This window comes from Aplysia californica, unplaced genomic scaffold, assembly GCF_000002075.1.
Source record: "Aplysia californica isolate F4 #8 unplaced genomic scaffold, AplCal3.0 scaffold00136, whole genome shotgun sequence".
NCBI lineage: Eukaryota > Metazoa > Mollusca > Gastropoda > Aplysiida > Aplysiidae > Aplysia > Aplysia californica.
In genome coordinates, this window is record NW_004797406.1 from 49,253 (window position 1) to 60,685 (window position 11,433).

Sequence of the window (11,433 nt, forward strand, 5' to 3'; positions counted from 1 at the left end):
GTGCGAGCGCCGAAAAACTCTTGTGAAACTTAACTATAAAACCTTTTCTTTCTGGAGAATGGTTTAAAAGCTAGGCTTTCTCAGAGAAGGCCTCTAGTTTAAAAGTAATAAAAGACTAAATAAAAATCATTCATCCCAAACTTACCAAACAAACAATACACTTATTTTATATGAAATAAAATGAACTAAAGCATAAAATATATATACACAATAATACACACACACACACACACACACACACACACACACACACACACACACACACACACACACACACACACACACACACACACACACACACACACACACACACACACACACACACACACACACACACACCGCGTGTTGTGATGTCTTTGGCCAGGCCACGTTTTCATGAGACTTGAGGCCCGCTAGAAAAAAAAGGTGGAGGGGGGACTGGAGGGGGTGGGGGGAGAGAGAGAGAGAGAGAGAGAGAGAGAGAGAGAGAGAGAGAGAGAGAGAGAGAGAGAGAGAGAGAGAGAGAGAGAGAGAGAGAGAGAGAGAGAGAGAGAGAGAGAATGAATGGGGGGAGCTGGGCGGCCTAGGGGGAGAGCACTGGCATGGAACACACGGGCTTATTTCGAACTCTTTATTTTCATAAATCACTGGAGAACCTCAGATCTTGGTCACTCACTGCTCCTCACACATTGTCAACACAAAATTCAATCTTGTAAAAGTCTGTCCTGAGTCGATCTTATATTATATCACTATTGAGGATTATGGCAGGCATGGAGCTATTGTCCGACCAAGGATTTCGTATGGACGGTCGAAAATCCAATGAGTTGCGACGGATCCGATTTAAAAAAGGAGTTTTTAATCAGGCTGATGGTTCGGCCTATCTTGAACAGGGCAATACAAAAGTATTAGCCGCAGTTTATGGTCCACACGAGGTAAGATGTAAGACTTGTTGTTTAACCTACGTTTCTTAGTAGCATGATATGCTTAAACTTTGCCCTAAACAAGGAAATGAGGCCTATTTGAACATTAGCAGACCACCACTAGAAGAATCTACTCCAGTAGACTGAAGTTAATGTCTTAGTCTTAGCCTAGGGCAGGGCATGCTGGGGCTGGGTGACGATAGTAGGGTGAAGAGTGTTAGAATACTTACAGAAGGGGGGGGGGGTAGATGAGTAGATAAAGGGGGGTGCATGGCGGTTTGCCCCCCGGCTAAAGTCACAAAAATAATAGATCTAGATTCTAGATGTAGGCCTAGAGATCTAGTTTGCGGCATTTTTTAGTTTAAAAAAAAGTAGGCTAGTTCCGGCAGGTGGTCTGCTATTCTTCAATTTTACCGAAATAACAAGTGATGTACGCGTGAAGCTACAGCGAGCACCTAGCGCTCCTCTGTCATTTGCCCAAATTACTTGAATTACTTGAATCTAGATCTAGAACTGGGGTCTTAGGAAGAAGGGATGACGTATTTCAGCCACCTTTTTTTTTGTCGTCTTCCGGGGCTTGCCTCGCCAGTTGACTAGATCTAGATCTCACCGAGGCGGGCCTGCTTTGCCGCTAAGGGCGTGATGGGCTACGTCACTTGGTTTCATGGCCGACTGTTTGGGCTGTGTGTTTGTGCGTGTGCACGCGCACGCATGCGTATATTTGTGTGTGTGTGTGCGCCCTAATTGTGTGTGTGTGTGTTTATTGGGTACAACTTTGAGGAAAAGGTAAATTCATGAAACGAGAATTGCTGAGAACGTAATATATATATTGTAAAAGATAACACAAATTAATACAAAAACAAACACGGTGACATCTAGTTAGTCAACAGGTACTTGCGAGGGAAACCCAAGAGTCTTGGGGGAAACCCCGGAAGACGACAAAAATAGATGGCGGAAAAACGTCATCTATATATTGGCCAATCATGTGTGCTAGGTGCTCGCTGTAGCTTCATGTGTGGTGTACTGACAATGAATGACCGAGTGTACAGTAGCCTATTACAGTCGAACCTGCCTTAGCCTTTTAATGAAAACCCGTGTAAAACGGAGACCTGTCTTAACGAAATCTCTTCCCCCCCCCCTCCCCCCAATGATATATTTCTCTTCAATTACCTGCGTAAAACGGAAACCTGTTCAACGTGGGAACGGAAAGAAAAATCCACTCCCTTCCGAGGGTTTCACCTGTCTAAGACGGAAAATGCTTTTCCCACTCAGCCCTGATTTGAAACAAAACTCGCAAGTTTGGTTTCGCCGGCTCTAAACTTATCGCCGTGGCCATTCTGTTGGGCGAGGAAGGGGAGTAGGGGTGCAATTTCGGGGTAGATGTTACCCCATCATGTGAGCCCTGAGGGATGCAGATGGTCAGGGTGGTGTGGGTATGAAATCTCACGACGGCCCGTGAGAGTGCTCGAGTACCGAGCCTCTACAGAAACTTTCCTGGGTAGCCATATAAGCCAGAGGTGTGAAATTAGATTGGCCAATCCCTAATCGTACGGCCAGCCAAGAAAAGAGTTCTTCGAATCGTTGTTACATGATGGCAGTGAAGGGTGGCATTGGATGACTGTGCTTGTTACACCGGTGGGTCGGGCTAAGGGTGAAAGCAAAGGAGATGTTGAAACGTTTCTGTTTTTAATAGGTCAAACAGTGGTCCTATGAAAGCACATATGTGATAATTGGATGAGTAAGACTGACGCATGTCAGACAGGATAGAAATTGAGAGGTGTGAAGTTTTGACCACTGTTTGCCAATCGGACAAGCGATCCTTGTTCCTACCGGCTTGGCCTTTGAACCCCCCCCTTCCTTCTCCCCCTAAATTCCCCTGTCTAAGACGGAATTTTTTTCTGGCTCCCTTGCGATTCCGTCTCACACAGGTTTGACTGTATTATGATTGTATATAATGGTAGATCTAGTTTTGAACAGCTACCTCTACCCTACTAGGCCTACGCTGTGCTGCAGACAATCAAAGTAGATCTAGATCTCTGCAGTCTGCAGACCGAGAGTCCCCCCACTAATATGTGGTCTCACTGCCAGCAGGGGCAAAATATAATACTATAATCAAATAATCACTGCTCCCCTTCCATGGTTTGTGAATCTCGTCGCAGCCAGTTAAATTTCACTCATGTGTAGGCCATTATACCATATATATAAATTTAACGCTGTGACTACGTTATGTTCACGGCACCGTGAGAACGTAGTTTGCAGGCTATGTTCATGGCACCCTGAATGTAGTTTGCATATCATTAAAGTTTTTTTTCTCTGGGGCTGCACTGCAGTCAATTTACTGTGAATTGCTGTTTTACCTTTTCAGCGCTAATACTATCCATTTCTTTTATTTTTGTTGTAAATTAGATTTGTACCCCACTTTGCCACTTGTACGATGGTGATAAGTAAGATGAAAATCTAGATCTATATTTAGGACTCGTAGACTGACTGGGCGACGAGGTCACAAAGTGTGAAGTCAGGCTACCTAGCCTTGGCATCCGAAGAAACGACCATGTGGATCTCCTGGCGAAGGACCCTTGTCCCTTCTCTTGGTGTCAACGACAAACATTCTCCCTCAGTCTGACTTTAAAAATGAGTAAAGAACTACACCTCTTCCAGTCTGTGGGAGACACATTGGAAGAAACAAATTGACAATAAACTTCACAACATCATACCCAAACTGGGTCCATGAAAGCTTTCGGTCCTCTCCAGAAGAGACGAAGTCATTTTTATTCAATTACGCATCGGACACACCTCCCTGACACATAACTACCTCCTTCTGGGAGATGAGAAACCGTTATGTGTCAGACGCGACACAGATTTTACCATTAGACACATTTTAACAGAATGTCCAGACTTTGGAGAGACCCAAGGGAAATATTTTAAATGCAAAAAATTGCAAGATCTGTTCTCTGTCGTTGATCCCAACAGAATTCTCGATTTTATGAAGGCCATTGTATAATCAATTAAAGATAACATTATTTTAAAATTATTTTTTAAAGTGTTTTTTTAAAAACCAAGATTTTACTACAAATTTCTAACATTTTAATCGAAATACTGACCTAAACCAAGCCATGCTATGAATTACACTTGTTGTGAATGCAACCAACTTGTGTTTCGTGCGCTCATATGACCTTATGCTGTTGCGAGCGCCGTAAAACTCTTACTGGAACAAACAAAGAAAAGTGTGTGAAGGGTTTGATGGGGGTGTTACTTAACAGGTGCATACCATTTTGATCGACCGCTTGAGTAGCATCTTTTTAAAAAATCATTTTTCAAAAGTTGGTAGCAATGTATTTCACGTCACTATTTATTTTTGCTTCAGTAAGATCTGAAAGTCCTGTGTATCAGCCAAACCTTGTTTTAATGGGTAAAATATTGACATTTCTGTGTGAATTTTTTTGTGTTTTTATATCAAGAGTCACTTTAGGTGAAAGTGCTAAAAAATTTGATGAAATTGCTTGCTAATTTCATACTCCTGCTTATTTGTTGTTGTTTTTTCACCTATATTCATATATATATATATACATCCATATACCTCACAAAAATGTAACTTTACAGATCAGAGGAAGCAAGAGCAAAGCTCTTCATGACAGAGTTCTCATCAATTGTCAGTACAGTATGGCAACCTTCAGTACTCAAGACCGAAAGCGTCGTCCTCGAGGAGACCGCAAGTCACAGGAGATGACCTCTCACCTAAAGCAGACATTTGATGCTGTCGTGTTGACCGAGCTATATCCAAAGACACAACTGGATATATATGTGGAGGTACTGTGTTCTCTTTTTATTTATTTTTTGGGGGGTGGAGGGTTAAACTTCATGGTTGTGCCAAATTTTATTATCTTGAAAGTGTGAGGCTTCGTGGTGAATCAGGCCGTTGTCAAAATACAGTAATTGGAAAAGCAGGCATTTTTCTGAAAGTTTTGGAAATTTTTATCAAATTTTTATTTTTGGGCTCAATCTTGTTTATGGCGTTATTAAAACGTTTCCATGTGGATTTTACTGAAAGACATTGATTAAAGGCGCAAAATATGTCATTTTGCTGTTTTTAAGGACTTTTTAGCTATTGGACCTAAACTTTAGTGGCCATTTTCATTTTCTCTCCTAATTTCACCCCTGAAACCAGGTGACCTCACTTCCTTCAATCACAAATATCTTGAGTTCTATTCAAGTTAGTTGGATATCTATTTCATTGAAAGCAAGGCAAATAAATTAGCTTTAGGGTGATATTTATAACTCCACGTGCACAAATATAGACAAGCGCCTGATTCCATTGTGCCGTAACACATATTTTAATTTTATGAATGAACTGAATCAGAAAATGAAAGTGTTCATGAAGGTCGGTTTGATAACTTGATATGAATTTAAAATTTGAAAATGTTCGTACTGTAGTTTTAAGATCTCCAGTTGCTCTACTGTTTTTGCTTTTTAAAATTTTATTTATGCAAGACAAAATTTGAGAAAGAAAAAAGGTTTTTTATTTTCTTCTGAAAGGCAAAAAAAAGGCATTTCTTGCATTTTCAAGTATGAGTGAAATAAGGAAGAATGTGACAGATAGAGAACTTTTTGTTTCAGCAAAGAGAAGCGAAGCATATTGACATTAATAGTGATTTAGTAATGGGAATAAAGGTTAAGACAGTCTACACAGAAATTATAGTGGAAAAGGAAAAAGTGAAACCTATCTGTTGCGTTTTACTATCACTCATACAGAGAGAGAGAGAGAGAGAGAGTATCTTTATGGTTACTAAAAGCAAATTGGTAGGCTATTTCATTTGCTTGATGTTAATTTTCATTCTATTAAATTGTTTTTATTTAGAACTTTTTATGACCTAGGTCTTTTATTGACAAGGGACATGGTTTTCTTGAAATTATAATTATACACCTATGTATTATGAATCTTGTCTTGCCCATTCTAGTAGAAAGAACAGCTATTAGTACTTGCCATGGAGCAATTAAAATGGTTGATTGTTGTTGTTTTACTGTTTGTCGAAAGAACTACGTCCACTCATAAGCCTTGAGATTTTGTTTAAGTTTACTGCTCATTGAATACATTATATAGTTTTATGAAGGGCTGGGATGACTTCAGTTTCTTTTTCTTCCAAGGTTTACTTGAAGGATTTTTTTTCTTTTTCAATACTCTGTATTGTCACACTTATGCTTATTGGGGGCTCAGGAGCTTGACTTTTCAGCTTCATTGCAAACAACTTATTCTCCATTTTTACAGGTTGAGAATTTGAAAAAATTTTTACAAACTGAAAAAAACCTGCAACATGGTACTATTACATGACATGTTAATGCATTCTGATCAACTGTACAGGTTTTACAGTCAGATGGCGGTAATTATTGTGCTAGTGTGAATGCTGCCACGCTGGCCCTTATGGATGCTGGCATTCCCATGAAAGACTATGTGATTGCTTGTGCTGGAAGCTTCACACGAGAGACGCCCATCATAGACATCAACCATTTGGAAGAGTCAAGTGGAGGGGCAGAAGTTATCATGGCTATTTTGCCCAGGTGTGATCAGGTGAGACCATTTATGAAAACTTTTTATTGCCAGTTTGAGTTTTTTTAATGACTCATCACCTTTTTACCGCAAAGATAGATCGCACTTGTTACTGATATTTGTCTCATTCCATATCAAATGTTTATGGCGTTGTCTCCTTTTGGTCCTCAACAACTGTTTTAGTTATTGTCTTGGCTGTGCATATTCATCTTTCATGTACACTTCAGCCTCTTTATTTGATCAAACTGTTTTGTACCTTGAGTAACAGTGTATTTACAATATGTACACTTTTCATCTATTGACGTGTGTGGAGGTTGGTTTTTTTATAGTAAAGCTATTGTGAACAAACACTGTCTGAGGTTGGGTCTGTAGACAGTGAAGTACGAACAGCTCAAACAAAATTGAAGTTTATTGATCTCAATTATCAAAAAAGGATGAATCACCTTGATGGTTTTTGTTTTGTTATGCTGTAGTTTGTATTTAAAGAAAGATATTTCAGAAAGACTGATAATCATGAAGCTTTTGACATTTTTATGTACAAAAAGGATAGCAGGCTAGGATGACAGTGATTCCCTGGGGTTTTTTTTAATATGATGACTCTTTTGTCTCAAATATAAAGAAATTGAAAGAGGTTTTCTTTTTTGTGGTTTTGCAGATTGTGTTCTTAGAAATGAATTCCAGGCTACATGAGGATCATTTGTCAGCTGTCATGGATCATGTGATGGCTGGCTGCAAGGATATTTTCAATGTCCTCAATCAGCAGGTAAGGTTAAATTTTTTGGGGCCCAGAAAGGCTGTGGACTAGTTTTTTGAGGATTTATCATTTGACACCCTGTAGACTGCAAAATAATTATGTTAATGTGCATACAGCACAGTTAAAGTTTTACATATTTACAGGCACCCTTGAAATGTAGCAAACAGTAGTTGACATTTGGTGAAAACAAAACACTATTCAACGCACTGTGAAATATGCCTCTGCACGGCATCATGTTTTGTAAAGCAGCAAGCATTGCATCGTAGAGAATGAGTTAATATAGGTACATGACAAGCCTTTTGTTTAAATCGAAAGTAGCCATTCACTCACTCCTTGGTGATTACTAACATTTCATGTACTCGACAAATTAACAACTTTTTCCTGAGATATCTTCCTCCACAAACAACATTAGGTCTTACTTATAGCAATCTCAGTTTTGACGGAATATTGGGTATAGCGGGTTAATAATAAATCCCTGAGTCCAATCTCTTATAATGTTTAGTTTTAAGTTCTTTTATAGCAAGTATTTGGATAGACATTCTTGGCTATAACATTGGTCCGACCATCTACAAAGTCCTAAAACAAACGGACACGAAAACAGAAAAAAGCAAATGAAGCAAAATGAAATCCAACATGGTGAATTGCACCTATGTGACCCATGTTTTGTGTCATACCATGTGGCATGGGAAGGAGGGGGGAAAACTGGATACACTTTAGTGTTTATACAAATTTTCCTATCAGTGACTAAGCGTGACCTTGGTCTGGCTCCACATGGTCACATTGTCTCTCAGTGTGGTCGCGAGACTTGTCACAGGAATAAATGATTAAATGAAAAATAGACTGGCATTAGATTCATGTGTTTGTAACTTTTTGATTATGAAGTGTTGAAAAGTGCACGGAGCATGGATATAAGCAATATGAATATCATTGTTATTTTTTAAAATGTTCAGTCCCATTTATTCGAAGTTTGCCTTCCTACAAGTAGAGTATTGTCCATTTTGGTGCATTTGGTTTAGAACTTTCTCATCAAAGTGAAATTTCTTTGTTCAAATTAGAGTGAGATCAGAATTTTGCTTACCTTTTCATGAATACTTTTTCCCCTTCCTGAAATACTGTCCTCTACATGGTTTCATAATCAGGGGCTAAGTGCTTCACCTTCAAAATGACTTGCATTATTTGTGTAGTAGGCTGTTTTACTGTAATGAAAGCAAAAGCAGGCACATGAAGATTGTCTTTGAAATAAAAAAGTTTATCAATGAATTACTAATGACACAGGAGAAATCACAAGTGATTGGGGTATGTTAGTGAAAAGACAGAGTCACGGAGTTGCTTTATTTCTTTCTTTATGCCACTAAATGTGTGTGAGACACGATGGGTTCTCTGTAACCATTTGCTGCCATGTTCCATGTTTGTGGAGAAATCAATCAAGTATACAACTAGCCTGCATACCCGTTCTATGAATGGAAAATAATTTTTTCTAGACAAAAATTTATTTTGCGATGTAAATAAAAATGTCAGTACTGCAGTAATTTAAACAGTTATTTGATTAAAACAGGATGGTTCTATTTTATACATGAAAAAAAAAAAAGATTTTTCGAAAGTGATACTCACCTAAGACTGATGTATATTGTCCAAAACTTCTGGATATACAACATTCCTGGTTTGACTGTTGGGTGCCAAGATGTGAACAGCATCTTTATCTCCAGTTCGGAACATGGCTACATACAACATTCCATGTGAAAATACTGTGCATGGGAGATCTAGGCCTACTGAACGAAGAGAGTGTCCCTGAGCTTTATTAATTGTAATGGAAAAGCATGGTCCAAGGGGAAATTGTTTTCATTGGAATATAAATGCTAGTCCACTGTCTGTTGGTTGAAGTATAATTCGAGGATTCCAGTGTTTTTCATTCTTGTATGTTCCAGAAAAAATGTCAACCTCAACGACGTTCGGCATGGTTTGTGTTACAACACATCTCGTACCATTCTTTAATTTACGTATGTCATGGCATCCTGTTGTCTTTCAAACATATAACGTGGTCCACCTGTGAACGTTGCTGGTAACACAACTTTCTGTCCCATATTTCTGAGATCACCGTCTGTTGAAAAATCACGTAGACAAGCAAGTATTGTCAAGACTTAGATCAGCATCATTGTATGTAAAGGCTGGTGGATTTCTACTGAGCGTATCAGTATCAGGTTGATGTTCTTTTTCCTCTTCGTTTACTTCATGTTCTTCTTCTCCCTCTGTATTTTCAGTGTTCACACCTGATCTAGATCTAGATCTACTCTGCCTTTGTCTCTTAGCCACAGGTGTCGTTCGTCCAGTGGCTCACCATTTGGGTTTCATAGTGATTTTATTCTCTTCTAGATCTAGATAGATCTAACTACCAACACACACACACACACACACATCTGATATACTGTTTTCGTCTCTTAGCCACAGGGCCACAGCACACCCTCTAAATTAAAATCAAAAAGCCACAGCACAGGTGCCAATCATAATCAGACTTGCCGTTTGGTGGCTTAGTATCTCTAGATCTACCACAGAAAAGTAACTCTCTGTAAGCGATCTGCAACATCTCAACCAAAGATTTGTTTATTTCCGGCGGAAGAGCAATTTTTATATCATGAAAAACGAAATATGTCTTGAACACTACATTGAAATGGCGAGCGGGAAAATCGTATATGGCTGATTGAGTTTTCTATTTCTATACATTTTTTAGGCGAATGCAAGCACTTACTGAATTGATAGAAACTTTGCTTGGTCTTTGAACTACCTTTAGTAATTTTTTCATGGTTCTACGTTACATAGTTTTTTTTAGCTATAGAAAACAACCATCCACATATACACAATTATATAAATGGAGTCTGCTTAAACCAAACGTGTTATATCCGAAAATAGCAATTAACAGAAAGAAAAGAATATTTCTTCTGTTTCAGCAACCTCTCCAAACGCTGCTAAACCAAAGAAAATCCGGTGGTCCCATAGATTACTGTTTAAGCCAACTCCATTGTACGTCTTTTTTCATTATGTTGTTCCTGTCTTTATTTGATTAGATCTCATTTGTGAACTGTGGGTAAACTCTTCAATGTAGCCAATTCTCAGTTCGCTGTAGGCAAAAGCAGTTTGAAAGCACTTTAGCCGTTGTCTGTACATGTCACTCTTTGTTTTCAGGTCAGAGAAGAGCTTGTGAGAAGAACAGTTCAAGACAGCCTGGTGGATTCAGGGTGATATGAATTTTTGACATGCTTTGGGGAATTGGGAAAATCAACAGTGTAATATGTATACTGCTGGGATGAATGTTTCTGTACAATCTATTTGACTAAAGTACCATTATCAAGTGAGGTCGGACTTGTAAATAGAACCGACAATACATGGACTGTCAATGGAGGTCATGAATAGATTTGGGCAAGTGCTTATCCAGCAGCAGTTCTCGTATTCTCTTCCAATACTTGATGTTACATGTAAAAGTAGAAGAATACAACATAATTAATCTATCTGAATCCTGTTTAGCAGGGATATTCAACATTTTCTTGCTATTGGCAGCATGAACATAGTCAAAGAGAAGTCTGATCAGTCATGCTCATGTCCAGTATGTGCTTCTGTTTGCATGAATATTGAGGTAGTGTTTTTATTAGGCGTACCGGATACAATTTAGAGAGAGTGTGGGACAGAGCGAGAGAGAAAAAGAGTGCCCATTTAGGTGTTTTTGAAAAGCAGAACAAGTGTGTGCATATTTTATGTTCATGTCTAATTGACAATTGAAAAAGGAATGGGGAGGAAGTGGGGGTGGGGATTGAAGAAACTTAATGTTTAACAGTAGTGAATTCATGAGTTACCTGTGTTATACAGGATCACAAAACACTGCCAGTTTTCTCAATTACAGACCTGTATCTGTTACATTCATTGTATAAGATGAGATGATTGTGTTTCAATATTTGTGTTACGAAAAAATAAACTTCCTGTAACAAAAACAAGCTTGTGTATGAGAATCTTTCTTTTTTGTTTTCTTATGTCCTACTCTGTACACTCCGTATTTATTATTAATGCATGCGGGCCTGCTCTGTACATTCCTTAATTTGTAACGACGGTATCAGCATCGTATAGAACACCCATATGATTCATTGGTCTCCCCCTATAATATTTGCCTGAATAAACCTTGTACTGATTTTGCTCAACTTATTTTACTTGCCTTAGACAGAACATAGTTGGAATGTGAAGGTGTCTATTGTGGG

General features: G+C 38.7%; 1 protein-coding gene across 1 annotated transcript; it reads left to right on the forward strand.

Annotated features, from left to right (window-relative positions):
- Positions 1–613: 613 nt before the first annotated feature.
- Positions 614–11,175, forward strand: LOC101857105 (exosome complex component RRP41). Its single transcript, XM_005096723.3, has 5 exons — positions 614–911; positions 4,500–4,706; positions 6,256–6,462; positions 7,097–7,204; positions 10,373–11,175. Exons 1-5 carry the CDS (start codon positions 741–743, stop codon positions 10,427–10,429), a joined length of 750 nt encoding a protein of 249 aa, XP_005096780.1. The 5' UTR covers positions 614–740; the 3' UTR covers positions 10,430–11,175.
- Positions 11,176–11,433: the final 258 nt, after the last annotated feature.